Source organism: Mchenga conophoros, linkage group LG19 (assembly GCF_057382185.1).
Source record: "Mchenga conophoros isolate Kocher_MC1m ecotype Shallow Benthic linkage group LG19, M_conophoros_male_GT1.1, whole genome shotgun sequence".
Lineage (NCBI taxonomy): Eukaryota > Metazoa > Chordata > Actinopteri > Cichliformes > Cichlidae > Mchenga > Mchenga conophoros.
The window spans coordinates 10,322,497-10,339,615 of record NC_140544.1 but is presented as its reverse complement, the minus strand read 5'-3'; the positions used below and the strand labels follow the sequence as shown (position 1 = coordinate 10,339,615).

At 41.2% G+C, this 17,119-nt stretch overlaps 1 protein-coding gene across 1 annotated transcript; it reads right to left on the bottom strand.

Moving 5' to 3' along the window:
- Positions 1 to 2,893: 2,893 nt before the first annotated feature.
- On the bottom strand, positions 2,894 to 5,832 carry LOC146551770 (ladderlectin-like). The gene is made up of 8 exons (XM_085257375.1): positions 5,726 to 5,832; positions 5,583 to 5,640; positions 5,431 to 5,460; positions 4,795 to 4,827; positions 4,288 to 4,379; positions 3,909 to 4,034; positions 3,654 to 3,753; positions 2,894 to 3,184 (listed from the first exon to the last, which is right to left on the bottom strand). The coding sequence occupies exons 2-8, from the start codon at positions 5,629 to 5,631 to the stop codon at positions 3,114 to 3,116; spliced, it is 501 nt and encodes a 166-aa protein (XP_085113501.1). The 5' UTR covers positions 5,632 to 5,640; positions 5,726 to 5,832; the 3' UTR covers positions 2,894 to 3,113.
- Between the last annotated feature and the right edge of the window lie 11,287 nt (positions 5,833 to 17,119).

Genomic DNA, 17,119 nt, shown 5'->3' with positions numbered 1-17,119 from the left:
CTATAAAGATGGTATTCTTAAATCTTTTGTTGAGTTAGTTCAAGAGTACAACCTATGAGATAGGGGTGACTTCTGGAAGTATTTTGTGGGATTATAATATTATTTTATGCCATGTTAGACCCCTAATTAAAGATTGTGAATTATTATGTAGTTTTAGTTTGCATTATTCTCCTGAATTAGAAGAAGGTGATAGCTATTGCATTTGTTAAACTGATTTGCATTACATTAGACTGCTGATTTATTGTGAATGAATGATATTGTTTTATGATGCATTATACTGCTGAGTTGTAAGAAATACTGTTTGCAGAAAGTCATCGCCTTATTTGTCTGATTAGAAGAGAACAGAACATACTGGAGTTTTCTGCCCCATCTCAGCAGGAGCAGATAAACAGGGAGCCAAGGTCGTAGCTTAGGCGCCGTGTGAGAGAAAGAAGGTGAATGTTTAGGCTTTTATGATAAGGTGGGGGCCACTAGAGGTTATAAGAGTTTGATCAATGCTCCACCATTTTGAGATCTGATGCTGTCTGCGTACGGTGTCCATCTCCCACGCGCGTGATCATTAAAATCATTGTTTGACTCAACCCGGCAGGACCAGTGTTGTTATTGTGGTTTTTCCTCTTGTCTCCATCCCCAATTTTTGAACCCGTAACAATTTGCAGATTAGACATTGCATAGAAAATTGTCAGCCAAACAAAGCAGATAATTCAGTAGTTAACCCAACCCCATCTAATCACAAGGCATTACTATTCCACAGTAACTCAATTCACATGACCACCAGCACATGTGACAATCTAAGAATTATCTAGTAGAGAGAAATAGAATTGTGAAATAGATACCTGGGAATATATCTTGGCTGATAATGGTAAAAGTAACAGACATGTTAGACATAACATCATGGACATCATGCAGGCTTTTTAGAACAGGATTTATAAATAAAAATGTCTGTTGTAAATGTGAAAAGGAAACTGCCACCTTTCTGTATTTGTGACAGGTTGAAGGACTACTGCATATAAAACTGTTCAGTTAATACTAATTCATATCAGTTGATATAAGGATGAAAATAATGTAAATATGGTAAGAAAATGGTTAAGAGTTTATTATTTTTCATGTTATATTAATGGCTTTCATGTTACTTAAGAGAACTACAATCTATACATCAGTGATCGGCTAGTGAGCCTTTTTTGGGATTGATTAGTAGTGTCTCTATTCTCCACTAGGGGGCTTTCGCGCGTTCTCCTCACTGCAATAAACGACTGCATGAGAGACGCAAGTCATAATCACTCTCGTGATTCTTTTCTCCCTGTTTTGAGGGGTGTAACACATTTCATATTGGAATGTGCCAATGTTAAGCTATTTTGGCATAGAATATAAAGCTCCAAGAGAAATGAGTAAGACTAAGCCACTGTCCCTATGTTTAGGTCTTCTACGAGATAAAACAGTAATTCCACCACTGCAAAAATGGTGCACAGTCAGGTTTGTCTCTGCAGCCAGAATTATACTGAGACATTGCCCACAAACCCAACATTCCAAGAGTGGAAAGTTCTAATGTGTGAGACTGTCATATCAGGCTATTCTGACTGGATTGAGGGGCAAAGGGCCTGTGGTACTAGAGAGTTGGGATTGCTTTGCATGGTACCTCACCCCTACTAGTGTCTGACTGTGATCTCTACTAGAAAAACTTTAAGGAACACATTAAGGAACACAGGGGAGATAAAATAAACAGAAAATTCAAGGACCTAAATATAGCCTATGATGAAAACTCAAAAGTTGATGGAAAATACAATACTCAAACAACCATAAATTTTACAGAACTCAAAAAAACTGGGTCAGAGACCCAGGATTATGACATTTACTCAGGCGCCACCGGGTCAGAGGGCCCGGTGGCGCCATTGTCCGGCAGCCTCGCCTCTGTCAGTGCGCCCCAGGGCAGCTGTGGGTACAATGTAGCTTGCTATCGCCAGTGTGTGAATGTGTGTGTGAATGGGTGAATGACTGAATGTAGTGTAAAGCACTTTGGGGTCCTTAAGGACTAGAAAAGCGCTATACAAATGCAGGCCATTTACCATTTTACCATAAACAATTCTTGACCTAGTAGGGGTGCTAAAAGATGTTCTTAGAGTGACTGCACATTTCTGTTTTTTGGGGGGTTTGTTTTCTTTTTTGTTGTTGTTATTTGTTTGGTTTTTTTTAACAATTATTTTATTACGCAATGATTCAATTTTCACAGGCCAAAACATGTGCTGTAATCAAAATGCTGATAGGACAGATATCACATTGGAAAAACATTTGGAGTAATTTTGGCCCACGTGTCTTTGGGGGGTTTTTGAGCATGAATCGCTTTCATAAGTTCATGCCACAGCATCTTAAACGAATTCAGGTCAGGACTTTGACTAGACCACTCCAAAGGTTTCATTTTGTTTTTGTTAATGTGATTTTGCACAAAGTAAATAAACTTGAAAACTGAAATGAATTACCATCTTATAATCTGATTGTCCTTTATGCACACCAATGTCATGCTGCCTAGCTGTTGTTCTGGATTTCTGCTCTGGTTCATGCTCATTTGTGTTTCCTCTGTATTTTAGACTTTAAATAAACCTCCTAAACAGTTCCTGCCTGCCTGGGTATTTCAACCCAGATCCTCTTTCCTGTTATCAGTGAACATCCCTGATGGTGTTTCTGCACTTGCATGCATGTGTTCATCTATTAATTTAACCAAATCTCTCACACAAAACAACCTAGATTCATAAGGAGCATTACAGACCAGAGGCAAATCACATAAATCTAATTTTGGGATGTATGGCTTTACTGCCCCTTTAATTTCTGGTATTGGTATTGTTTATTGTTATTTGGGTTTGAAAGAATTTTAAGGAGACTTACAAGAGGTACAAGAAAGGAAATTACACATTGTCTTTATTATAGAAAAGAAATTGTTACACTGACCAACAAAGTTTAAAATTTACTAGCACTTCATTATTTAAGTCTTTGAAGAATACATTTTTAGAAATTAAAAAAAAATCTCCCATTCAATAACACATACAACAGAGTTTATGCTTTTAAACAGAAAAAAAATACAATGTGGTCCACCCACAGGCCTCAGATGTTTAGCATAAATGTTAACAACCAAATGGATTCTTAGAGCAGATGAAAGAATAACTGGAAGTACACAGAGTGTTACCCCAACCATCTGGAATTAGAAAGAGACAAATCAAAATTAACACTAAATTAATCAAGGCAGTGGTTTTTATCAGCAATTAACAGCATTTAAATAGAGGTCAGCACCTATTGATTCTTATTTAAAAATATATTCATTTCATCCAAGTTGAAATATTTCACCTAGATTAACACCCCACCTGCAGTTACCCTGTGCCCCAGCAGTTTGGCATTCTCTGCAGCAGACTGACAAATTCTGCACCGTTATTCCCAGTAAACAAACCCTTATGTGTTTGGGCACAATAATACACTTTACTGACACACTGTATATCAGATTTAACAAAATGGCATACATTTAAACACAGGGTGTGTCAGTCTCATAGCTTGAAAGAAGCCATGTATCAAATTTGATCTGAACTGACATATCAAGGTTAACTCTACAGGCAATGCTCTATGTAAGAAAAGAAAATAATATAACATTTTCAGATGCTGATATTACTCACAGGTGGATCGTAGGAAGAGGCAAGGGTAGCTGCTGGAAGAGGACTGGCTGTACCAGTTGGTGTAATAGAAACCCTCACGGTCAATCCAAAGCCACTGGTTCTGAGATGCAAAGAACATATGTGTGAGGGAGTGTTGACTTAGTCTCTTCATTTATTCTCATATCCATTCTGTGTAAGTCTAGACCCACTTCCGACCAGGACCAAAGTTTGATCTGGACTGACTGAGGTGGTGTTTCTTTTTTTCTAAAACTCTACCTGCAGGCTGAAACCTCCCAGCCAAGCAGTAGTCTGACCCGCTGTCTGTGTCATCTGTTGGAGGAAGCTGTACTCTCTGAGGTTGGTAACTGAGGCCAGATTGCCACCCAGACTATTGCAGTACTCCTATTGGATAGATGAACATAAAGAGATGTATCATTAAGCTGCAGTGTGAACTTAAAGCTCTGTGAGTCATGTGGGAGACTGACTGTCCTACAAATATATACAATCACCAAAGCTTTAGTTCAGGTGAAGCAGAGACCGCCATTTCTATGATTTCCATGAAAGGGTGTTTCTAAAAATTTGCTCAGCTAATTCAAAAACCATGGAACATCTCATTGTTCAGGTGTAAATGTATAGTTGAGCTCAATGACAGTACCTCAGCAGAGAACCAGGACCTGGGACTATTGATGAACTTGAAGCAGTGAGGACCATAGCTGAACCAGCCATCTGGACAGAAGCTAAAACGAGCTGCAGGCAGACAGTGATGAATACTTCATTATTGTGTCTACTTTTGTTTCTTTACTTTTGATCATGCTTTTATAGCATGTTTAACAGCCTCAAAAACCATATTAAAATGACATTTTAATGGGAGAGAAAATGTATTTAAAGTAAAGTAAAGTAAGTAAAGACATTTGACAAAAGGTAAAATTCCTATTGCTCATCAGTTTCACCACAGCATTCTTTCCAATCAATCCTTAGTTGGGGTGCCAAAAATATGGGCACTATATTTAATAAGCTTACACATTCATACATATCCAAACTTCTCTACTGTGGCCTGCAGAGAGAGGTGTTTGAATTTGATTTGACTATTTGTTGCTGTTAATTAAAAGCTTATTTACCAGTGAACTAAACAAGGTCAAAAAGGGAAGTGAAAGAGTCTTACCTTGAGGTTTGGCTGCTCCTTCAAACTCCTGGGCTGCACAAAAACAAATTAACACAATCAGTGATAAAAAGGAAGATATATATCATTTTAAGAATGTTCTCATTGGTTCCTACACACAACATGTGAAGCACTTTACAATGTGACTGACTCTAAACTAGATATGTTAGCTGACTGTGAGCACGTGTGACTTCAAAGACTACGTCAGGCACCATCACCTTATTTATTGTGAATGATTTCAGCTGCCTTCATGAGAAACTGAAATTGCATACAGGTCATTTATGTGCCTTGTAATGAGGCCAAGTTAAATATGTGTGAGTTGGTTAAGGATGCACATTGCTAACCTTCAAACTGTGTAACAGTGAAATTCAAAGCAACATTCAAGTTGTAACTGTACTGAAGATACTACACTTGAAATTTGAGATCATATTGAAGTCTAAGGTTGTGGTGCTGAAACGCTGGTTGAACTGTAGTCAGACTGTTTTGATTATTTATTGTGTGTTCTCTTGTCTGTCACAGTGCAGGCTAAGTATGACACAAAAGCCAACAGCGAAGGGGACACTGACCACACGTGTGTTGGTGTTAGATTCTGTTCTCACTGTCTTTGTACGTCTTAAAAGAAACACTTTCAACACTCACCTGAAGTCTGCTGATTGTCTTCAGCTGGAACTGCAGAGAAAAATGACACAGTCAGTAAAAATGGTGCATTAGTGAGTCTCCCATCACTTCTTCAGGGTTGGCTGATTTACTGATGAGCAGGTTTGTTTGAGTCTGTGTGTGCTGAATATTACCTGCCAGTGCAGCATAGAGGAGAGCGGAGAGGAGCAGGACAGTCTTCATGTTGATCCTCTGTTATGAAATAAACAAAAACAGCCAATGAATATCCAGAAAGAGCACAGGCATGAAGTCAGTGAATGAAAAGTAGGATTCTTACCTGTCAGGTAAAGATGTTGTTCAAGTATCAGCTGAGTGATGCAGTAATGACGGGGAACTTCTCTGGTCTTTATATACGTAAACTGAGTCACATCAGGTCACGTTCCTGTGGGCGTATGCAGGCCAGGAAGATATTTGCAGAGTGCACATAAAGGTATGTACTTGAACTCTGATCTGTTTGGTAAACAGGAAGTTATTGATGTGTAAATTGTATCTGGCACATGTATTGTGATACATGACCTCATGTTGTTTTGACTTGGTGCAATACAAAAGCAGTGAACTGAAATCTATTGAACATTAACAGTGGTCGTCAAAAAATGACACACTTCATGGTCTTGAAAATGTATTTCCACCTGTTAGTTTGTACATGATAGGCATGTAACAATACTTGATTCAAACAAGCAAGTAAATGAAAACAAGGACAAAACAATGAATGACGGTTCTTGTGATATATTCAAAATATACACAAGCTATGACATATGAACAGGACTGACTACCAAATAAAAAAATAACATTAGCCAAATAATATTAACAGAGCAATCACAAGGCAAGTGGTATAAATTTAAAAGTTGTCTTTAAAGTTTTAAAACTTGTCTGAGTGTTAATGCTAAAGTTTAGACATGATACTCAAACATCATGTTTTCTTGAAGCACAATGATTCATTTATGAAACACTGTTAACGGACATTTAAGCAGTAAAACCAGATAAATAAACCGTCTTATTTCCTTATGACTGTATTTAATTGAAGTCCTTGCTGATGCAATACTTCAGTTAGGAAATCCGTTAATGATTTATTGGAACCATAAAGAGACCTGATGAATGTAAAAACAAAGAACTATTGTTTTACCTGATCTTGCTCTGTGAGGGCCTGATATACACATATGAGGACATTCGTTTCAAATTTTGATAGAACAGTGGCAGTATAATGTCCTTGTAAGTGGATATCAGGCCCTCACAGAGCAAAATTTAGTAATGTGGTCTAGACAACCCAAAATGTGGTCTCCACATATGTGGACGCCAGGTCCTAGGAGGTTAAAGGACAATTTTTGGCAAGCTGATTTACACAAATTCAACTAGACAATAACATGAAAATATAATCTCATATTAACTGTTTAACTGTTAATATGAGATTAACAATTAATATCATGTTAACTGTTCTGCTGGGATTTGGTTTCAAATAATGAAACCAAATCCCAGCAGAACAGGAATAGAAATCATTAAGAAACTCTAAGAATTCAGCTCCTTGACTGGCAACAAGCAAAATGGCAGCAGAAAAGTGGCTCAGAAAGTTAAAAGTAGCTACCAATTTGTAGTGATCTAGCCTAAATTAGTTAACATTTTTGACACAGTCTCCACACTATAGGAACAGTTTACACTTGTGCTATATTTCAGGTAAATTTTTAAATCTGCACCACTAATTTAATGACAAATAAGTCATGAAATGACTCTGCCATCTTCTTTCTGGTGCAGTAGCAAAAATTGTGCTTGAAGTAAACAAAATTGAACTGAGATGAACTGAACATTAATAGTGGTCGCCAGTTAATGACACCCTAAACCTTTCTTTTTTTTTTTTTTTTTTTTTTTGCCTGTCCCGTTTGGCTCTTTTGCCATCAGAATTGTTGTCTAAAGGCAAAGAAAGATGCCCAACGGATTTACTTTACCAAACTGACCATCCCAGCCTTGCCGTAATGGTCCATTTGATTCACCTTTTATTGTTTATTTTATTTTCACTTACTGAATACGGGACAGACTTGACTGGGGGAAAGAAGGGGAGAAAGAAAGAGGGAAAGAGAAACAGCTGAGAAGAGGGACGGGGGAGAAGGGCAAAAAACAAAAACCAACAGAACGGGCAGAGAAAAAAAAAATGCATATATCAATCACCTGGATCACCTGCTGAGAAAGAAAAAAGAAAGCAAGCAGAAGAGAACAAGAGTAATAGAATAAACAACATCACAATGATATATGGGAATATGACAGTAAATACTAAATGTTAAACATTATTGTGCAGCACATAAGATCAACAGAACACAGTGTGCTTTGAGGTAGGAGCCAAAAAGGGTGTAGTTTGTGGGTGTGATCACCCGTGTGTACACCTGTGAGCATGGACGCGCTTGTTTTTTGTTTTTTAAAAGGTTCGTTCATGTAATAATCTGCTAGAGGGTGTGGGGGGGCCACAGCCCCGTCCTCCAGGGCGTGAAGCAGGTGTGGAGGAGATCAAAACTCCAGACATCCAGAGGCCCCCAGAACACAAGAGACCAAGGAAGACCAACAGAGGGGCAGCTGCGCCACTGTCCCGGAAAGAGCTGAGGAGAGTCCCAGATGAGGGCTCACTCAGCAGCCGCGGAGCAGAAGCCAGGGGGGGTTGCAGTGACGCGCCCGTGAGCTCCGCCGGCAGCCAGCTGCGCCTGAGTGACCGAGCCCCAGGCCGAGAGGCCGGGGGCACCCCACCTCCGAAGTGGCCCGAGCGAGCCCCAGGCTCCAGGCCCCGATAAGCGGCCGCCAAGGAGTGAGCCGGTGTGTACCTGGACACCCATCCCCGGACACAAAGAACCACCAACGCACCGATCAGATAGATCTGTCAAAACAAAAACAAACAAACAGAACAACAATGAATTATGGTTCTTCAAAATATACACAAGCTATGACATATGAAGAGGACTAGTTACCAAATAACATTAGTGGAACAGTTGCAAAACCAGTGGTCTAAATCTGAAGCTAAACTTGGTCTTAGTGCTAACTCTAAACTTTAGACATGATACTCAAACATCAAATTTACTTGGAGCACAATGATCTGTTTATGAAAAACATAATCTGTTTCTGGGTTCATGGACATTTAAGCAGTAAAACCAGTCAAATAAACTGTGTGTTATTTCCTTTTGACTGGATTTCGCAGAAGTCATTTTTTCCTTGGCAGTGATGCAATGTTTCAGTTAGGAAATCCATTGCTGATTGACTGGAACTATAAAGACATTCTATCATAGAATGATTAATCATAACCAACGGCAAAGAATAACATCACCTGAAACAATAACTTTTATTACTGTCAGGGCTCTGTGTGCGGGCAGGCAGAGAGGAGGATCCAAACGCAGGACTCGAACACAGAATTGTAAATCAGAATCTCAGCTTTATTGCTGACATGAAAACCAAACGTGAAGTGACGTGACTACAGAAACCAAAGAAACACACAGGCATAATCTGAGGGTACGACGCAACACCGAGCACAGGAAAACACAGGGCTAATATACACAGGGTGGTAATCAGCGAATGGGCAACAGGAGGGAGACACAGCTGGGAGAGATCAGGGTTAACGAGACGGGGGAGCTAAGCTGCACACACTAACATAAGACAAAGACTTTCACAATAAAACAGGAAACAAGAATTACTAAACCGGATGCAGACATGACACTGAGAGACAGACTAGACACTGAACAGAAACTGTAATACACATGAGAACCCAAAACCTAAGAACTGATCCCTCACCAAGAATAGAAACAGATGTATAATGATAAACAAAGCACCAGAACATCAGAAAACAATCCATAATGCAAAAACCAAAACATAATAAACTCAAAATACTGGGTCCAACGGACCCAGAACCGTGACAATTACCAAAAGAACTGGTATTATGGGGAACAGTCAATACTGTACCATCTAAACAAACCCCAAATCACATAGAATGTTTAAATAAACAAATTTAAGGAGTCAAAAAAGCCTCACAAATGCTGGGTAAACGTTCCCAGGACCAGGACAGCACCACAGTGCATCCCAGAAGTCAAACACTCGAGATTTGTGTTGTAACAATCTGTTTCTAATGCGTCATGTTTTGGAATTCAGCAAGTTGGAATACTCTGGTTTAGAGTGATCTCCATGAACCAGGAAAAGGCTTTTTATTTGAAAGGATCATGGAGATTTACGTTATCTGGTTTTGTACACTTTTAGATTAATATTATTCATTAACTGTATTAAGATTATTTGCATCTACAGCTGTTTAAACCAGCTGTTCTGCTTGCTTATGCAGATGACTTAAATGTTTTTATTAGGAAGGATGCAGATATAAGGGCATTAGAGTCATGTCTTCGTAGGAGAAATGTTTAAGGGCCGAAAATGTCATGGTCTCCGTGTCTCTCTGGCTGGCTCACGTTGGGCTACAGTATTGTTTTTTGTTTTTTTCTGTCACTCCCTCTCTCCCTAGCTGTCCCCTGTCTACCTGGGCGGAGCTCATCTTTGGGCTCCTGCTTTTGGGCCCGCCCACCTGTCCTGATGATCTGCACCTGCCACTGATTAGTTCCTGCTTCCTCCTGGCCGCTATTTAAGGTTGCGGCTCAGAACAGCTCATGACTGGAATGTTGAATGCCTTGAGTTCGTAAAGCCCCAGCTAAATCTAAAAGTGCTTTAGTGATTGTTTAGCATAATATTAATACTCGCTTCTGTGTGCAGATTCCCTGGATCTGTTTGAGCCCTCTTTTTGTTAATTCAGGGCAGTGATCTTAAACATCTTTTTGAGTCTCTGCATCAGAGAGTCCGAATAAGATATCCTGAACCAGAACTCAGAATCAGTGGAAGAACAATGGATAATAACATTAGATTAGCAAGGCTAGGCAGAGAGGTGTTTCCCTGTGTGCCTCTTACAGAGGAGGGAGCAGGTACCAGACGAGGTTGGACATGGACGGGGAGGATTTGCAGGGAGACAGCAAGACTGCCATGATAATCTTTGTTTTTGTCTCACTATATAAAGTTGTACAGCCCGTTTGAGGGTTATCCTTTTTGTGAACCAGATGCTTGATTTCACACAGAGGTCCACAGCGCTGTGTAAACTTGTAATTTCAACTACCAACACAAATTAAATCTTTTTAAATGACAACTTTCTCCTGAAATTCCTCCTAAAAAATTTGAACACGACAAGTGACAACAGACAAGGGACTGTATTATGTATACACACACGTGTTAATAGTGTAGTTTAACACAAACTAATAAGGCTAGAACCGAACAATGACAGAAGACAATAACAGTTGCACTAATTCCCCAAAACTGCTTTCATGCTATCTAATATCAGTATGAATGTACTGATTGGAGTCATGACACATTCTTAAAAACTGTGAAAAGCAGTACATACTGATGTCCCCTTATGTTTCATGGATTACAGGGATCATCTCTGAGGTTGTCGACTTTGTTCTGCCAGCAGTACGCCAATTTTGAGATGCCTTGCCCGTAGCTATTTATGTTTGATGCTTTCATATATATACAGTGGCTTGCAAAAGTATTCGGCCCCCTTGAACTTTCCCACATTTTGTCACATGACAGCCACAAACATGAATCAATTTTATTGGAATTCCACATGAAAGACCAACACAAAGTGGTGTACACGTGAGAAGTGGGAGGAAAATCATACATGATTCCAAACATTTTTTTTTTTTACAAATAAGTAACTCCAAAGTGGGGTGTGCGTAATTATTCAGCCTCCTGAGTCAATACTTTGTAGAACCACCTTTTGCTGCAATTACAGCTGCCAGTCTTTTAGGGTCTGTCTCTACCAGCTATCTAAGGACTACGAACACGAATACTTTTGCAAGCCACTGTATGAAAGCTGCAGGGACCAAGTCTCCAGGCAGACATGATATAGGAATTAAGTCAGGAAGAAAAAAAAAAAAGCAATGCTTTAACATAGATTCCAAAGAAGGTTTAGTTTTGCAGGTCACGGTGAAACTTTAACTTTTAAAGCATCTCTGGGGAGACAAGTGACTAACAGCACAGATTTAGAATTACTACCAGAAATCATACCGTGTGAATTCTTTCCTCTTCTCAGGCTGACCCCGTTTCTTTATTTACCATACTAAAAGAGTCTCCTTATGTATATCCTCTAACTACTAGCTATATCATGTGCATGCTGAAATGACTGCTAAACCCAAAGCTGTAGCATGGTGATGTTTAACGAGTAACGACTAAAACAAAAAATGTTTGGTTGGGTGCTGTCACTGTGGAAAAAGAAGAAATGCTAAACCCAGACAGTGAAACTGGTAGCCGACAACGACGCCTTGAGAGGCCCTTGAATTTTTGACAAAGTGTAACAAATATGCAAAACATAACAAAATCAGAAAGGAGGAAAATTGTTTTACACAGCACTGTATATGCTTTTTTTTTATTTATTTATTTTACAAGTGTTAATAATAATAATGTATTCTGATATATCACCATCTGTTCTCAGGTGCAGTTCTGGACAAGCTACTTCAAACTGTGGACCAGTGCTCCCCAAATCCTTGCCAGAACCAGGCAATATGTTAAACCGCTGTGGGGCATTGAGTCATAGGCCTTCTTGTAATCAATCCAGGCAGTGCACAGGTTGGTCAGTCTGGTCTTGCAGTCTCGGCTGACTGTTCTGTCTACCAGTAGCCGGTGTTTTGCGCCTCTGGTATTCTTGCCAATCCCTTTCTGTGCCCCACTCATGTATTGACCCATGTGCCTGTTCATCTTAGCCGATATGATGCCTGACAGGAGCTTCCATTTAGTACTGAGGCAGGTTATTGGGAGAAGAGAGGGTGAGAAGGGGGGGAAGAAAGAAAACAAAAAAACAAAAAAAAACAAACAAAGCACCTGGGTCACCTGTATGGAGAAAAAACACAGAAGAGAAAGCAAACAGCAAAGAGCAACATAATAAAAAAAAAACAGCACCATCACAATAAACTAGCTAGCAGTAGATAACAGTAGATACTAAATAATAAACGATATTGTGCAGCACGCAAGATAGACAGCGCACAATGTGCTTTGAGGCAGCAGCCAAGAAAGCTGTAGTCCGCGTCTGTGAATACCCGTGTGTACACCTGTGTGCATACCTGTGTGGATCAGCATGCTTGTATTCCAAAGGTTTCTCCATGTAACGATCTGCTAGGGAGTGTGGGGGGCCACAGCCCCGTCCTCCAGGGTATGAAGCAGGTATGGAGGAGATCAAAACTCCAGACATCCAGAGGCCCCCAGAACACAAGAGACCAAGGAAGACCAACAGAGGGGCAGCCGCGCCACTGTCCCAGTAAGAGCTGAGGAGAGTCCCAGATGAGGGTTCACTCAGCAGCCGCGGAGCAGAAGCCAGGGGGAGTTGCAGTGACGCGCCCGTGAGCTCCGCCGGCAGCCAGCTGTGCCTGAGTGACCGAGCCCCAGGCCGAGAGGCCGGGGGCACCCCACCTCCGAAGTGGTCCGAGCGAGCCCCAGGTTCCAGGCCCCGATAAGCGGCCGCCAAGGAGTGAGCCGGTGTGTACCTGGACGCCCACCCCCAGACACAAAGAACCACCAACGCACCGATACCTGAGGGAGTCCGCCACTGGCAGGGGAAGTCGGTAGTTGGAGGGGACCGGTCCCTTCTGGGGGTCCTTGAGGATCAGGACCGTCCGACCTTCGGTTAGCCATTCTGGGTGTCTCTCGTTAACGAGCAGCTGGTTCATTTGTGCTGCCAGGCGCTCGTGGAGTGCAGTCAGCTTCTTCAGCCAGTAGGCGTGAACTATGTAGGGCCCTGGTGCTGTCCAACTCTTCATACTGGAGACCCTTTCTTGGATATCTGCCACTGTGATGGTTACTGGACCCTGTTCAGGGAGGTTGCTATGGTCTGCCCTCAGATCCACTAGCCACTGTGCATTGCCGTTATGGGTTGCGTCCTTCTCCCATATGCTCTTCCAGTATTGTTCCGTCTCCAGCCTTGGTGGTGCTGTTCTCATATTGTTCCCCATATTGTTCCCTTGCCACTGAGAGTACACCTTGGCTGGTTCCGTGGAGAACAGCTGGTTTATTCTCCTGCCTTCTATCTCTCTGGTGTACCTCCTCAAGCGGCTGGCCAAGGCTGTGAGTCGTTGCTTGGCAGTTTCCAAGGCCTCAGGTATGGACAGCTTCCTGTACTTCTTATGCACCTTCTTCATCGCGCCTTTCTGCAACTCCGATAGTTGGCTAACCTCCCTCCGTGCTACCTTGATCTTAGCCTCTAGCCTCCTTCTCCATGGAGGGTACTGCTCCTTGTGGCTGTTCAACTTGTAGCCAAGCATCTCACTGATCACTGCTGCCGTATTGTAGATCAGCTTGTTAGTGTCGGTAATCGTGGCTGTAGGTATAGTCCGTAGTGCTGCATTAACATCATCTAGCAGACCTTCTGAGGGTACTTCACGTAATCTTGGTAACCGGCTACGGGGGGTCCAGGTTTCAAGCTTGCTCAGCATGGATGAGGCCCCCACCTTTTCTGCTCTCAGTGCAATTATCTGTAAAATGTGACCTTATTATGGTAAAAATGTAACCTTTAACATCTACTGAAATCAGGTGACCAGAAACCCAGATACCCGGGCAACAGATAGCAGTTTTTATTTATAGTAGGACTACATAAAGCAACTGGCTACCAACTAGTAATCAGCAATGCTTTATTAAACCAAAGACTTATTCTGCTACACAATAGAGTAATATCCTCATGTTACAGTTTCCTAAATATGAAAAGCATTTCTTCTTGTTCTTCCTGCAAATCTAGCAAAAAGCAACAGATTAGATTTTAGACTACAGCTGCAGATGGATGGAGGTCCAGCAGTGTGAAGAAAGAGGCTTCACAGTTCTGCTCCTCTGTATCTGCAGCACTTTGTGCTCCCGCTGTAGCTGCTGCTCCAATTGGTCCATCAAACTCAGAGTTGACACTGAGCGCAGAAGTGTGAGCTTGATGGAACAGACTGTCCTCATCTACAGATAAGGATGCAGTTGTGACTGATGCGCTGAGCGTTGTACAAGCAGAGAGATCACGTGGCTGTAGCCATGTTTGGTGGGTGTTCGAGATCCTACCACCTACACCATAGCGCATTTCTGAGCATCCCAGCCGCAGCGCTCCACTCTGCATCACATCATCTGCATCACAGCATCTATTTTTTATGAAAGCCACATGAAGCACAGAGTTGGTGAGGAGGGCAGGAAGTCGGCCACGTGCAGGCGACATGCAAATGCTCTGAAATGCTGCCAGTTTGATTTGTGGCTTTCAGCAGAAACTCTGATGAATGCCACTGTTAATCTGCACTCAGCATGCACAGTATGGATGATGCAACTGAAGCCTCCTCCTTTCTTGCTCTGAGTGCAGGTATCTGTAAAATGTGACTTTATATGGTAAAAATTATCTCCCACCCGAGACCGTAGACAGAAGCTTCCTGTTTTAGCTCAGGGCGGTCTTCTATTACTGCACACTGCTGTCTGCTCAGATTTATATCTTCAGAAACTGTTACCATAACACCTTCTGTCTCTAATCAAAGGCGAGCATGAATGATCCAATTGGAGTTAAATCGGTTATAGAAAACTACGACACTGCTGCAGCGGCTGCAAAGATAAAGAAAAAATATCTAAAAAAGACAAGAAATATTCCACTAAATATCGCCGTCACAGGAGAAAGCGGTGCTGGTAAATCCACCTTTGTAAATGCCTTCAGAGGTTTAACAGATGAAGATGATGAAGCTGCACCTGCAAATGGAGACTCCACCTCAGAGGTCGCAGCCTACAAACATCCAGACTATCCCAATGTCACTTTATGGGATCTTCCTGGAATCGGAACGCCAATGTTTCCAGCTGAGAAGTACCTGAAGCGTGTTGAATTTAGGATGTTTTACTTCTTCATCATCGTCTCAGAGACTCACATCACAGAAAATGATGTGAAACTCGCTCTGAAGATTCAGGAGATGGGGAAAAAGTTCTACTTTGTTCGTTCAAAGATTGACAAAGATTTAAGAGCCGAGAGAAGAAAGAGAAACTTCAGCAAAGAGAGGACTCTTACAAAGATCAGGGAAGACTGTGCTCAAGGTGAGTGTGTGATTATTTATACCAGAGAGAGAGAAATGTTCACTGCACTGTTTTCTCTTCTAGAGGTCTTTCAAAGTTTGCATTGGACATTGGCTGCTTTTTCACTCGTACTGATCGTCCTGTTCTTAATGACAGTCATGCACTTAGTGCAGAGGTCAGACCATTGTTGAGCTTTGTCCTGAAAAATGCCTGTTAGACTGGAAAATAATAAACAAATAAGGAGAGAAGGTGGCTGTGCCCCGTCAGTTTGATATCATACTTTAGGCTGATGTTTGTTTTATTCATTTGTTTGTCCAGTAAAAACCATTTTTGGTCTCCACCAACATAAAGGTGTTTCTTTTCCTCTGCTATGTTACAAGCTCATCTCTCTATCTCACAAGAACATTTTCTTAAAATAAATTAATAAACTCCATCTTAATAATCTGTCACATGGATTCCTTCTGTATTACAGGTCTTCAGGCACATGGCATCAAGTGTTCAAAGGTGTTCCTGGTGTCCAGCTTTAAGCCTCGGAAGTAGGATTTCTCTCTCCTACATGAGACCTTAGAGAGACAACTTCCTAAACTCAAGAGGAATGCTTTTGTGCTGGCCATGCCCAACATCAGCCTGGAGATCATCAAGAAGAAGAAACAAGCTATGGATCTACGATTACCTAATGTGGCCTGCTTTGGTAGACCAAATGTTTCTGTTCCTGGGCTAACTGTTTCTGTTAATCTACCTTGGCTGCACATTATTATTGCAATGGTGGTAGATGCGTTTGGTCTTGATATCCCATCTCTGTGGAAACTTGCTGCCAGCACAGGTCTGTCATACAGCGATTTGTGTGCCGTTATCAAGTCACCCCTGGCTGCAGCTGAAATAACTGAGAAGCTCCCGCTGAAGGTGTTGAACCAGGTTGGAGTAACATCTGAATTACGTTTTGCATTGAGCATGATAAACTTCGTTGAATCGGTTGTGGGCTCAATCCCAAGGGGCAGATGTTATCGGGTAATGGAGAAAGCTATGCCTATTATCCTCAGAGAACTTGCTGATGATGCTCAGAGGGTCTTTCAAAGAGTTCTGGCTTGAACATGTCGATTTTGTAAAGTAGTGACACTTTTGAAACTAGCATAGATCTACAAATAAGCTTTTAACTTGTTCTAATTAGACAGTGTTTGTTTCAAAATAATAAAATTCATAATCTCACTGCATCCTCACAGCTGATCAGTCTGTCCGAGGCCTCAGCAGGTCTCATCTCCTCTGATCAGAGCAGAAACAGCATTGTAACTTCTCCCAGCATCACACACTAATATGTAATCTTAAGGCAGCTATTAATAGCATTGTTATTAGCATCAGCAGTTATTATTATTGAACATATATTGTCTTTTCAGTGTTTTAATAAACTGTGATTACATTTGTCGTTTTGTTTTATATTTAAATGAGATTTCCGATAAATATACAAAACCTTTTAATGAATAAATATAAATTTGATTAAAAGAAATCATTAATATTATTGTGTGAATGTGAGAGTGAATGAATAGTGGTATTGTATAGCGCTTTGGGTGCCTTGAAAAGCGCTACATAAATCCAATCCATTATTATTGTTACGCAGAGTTATTATAAT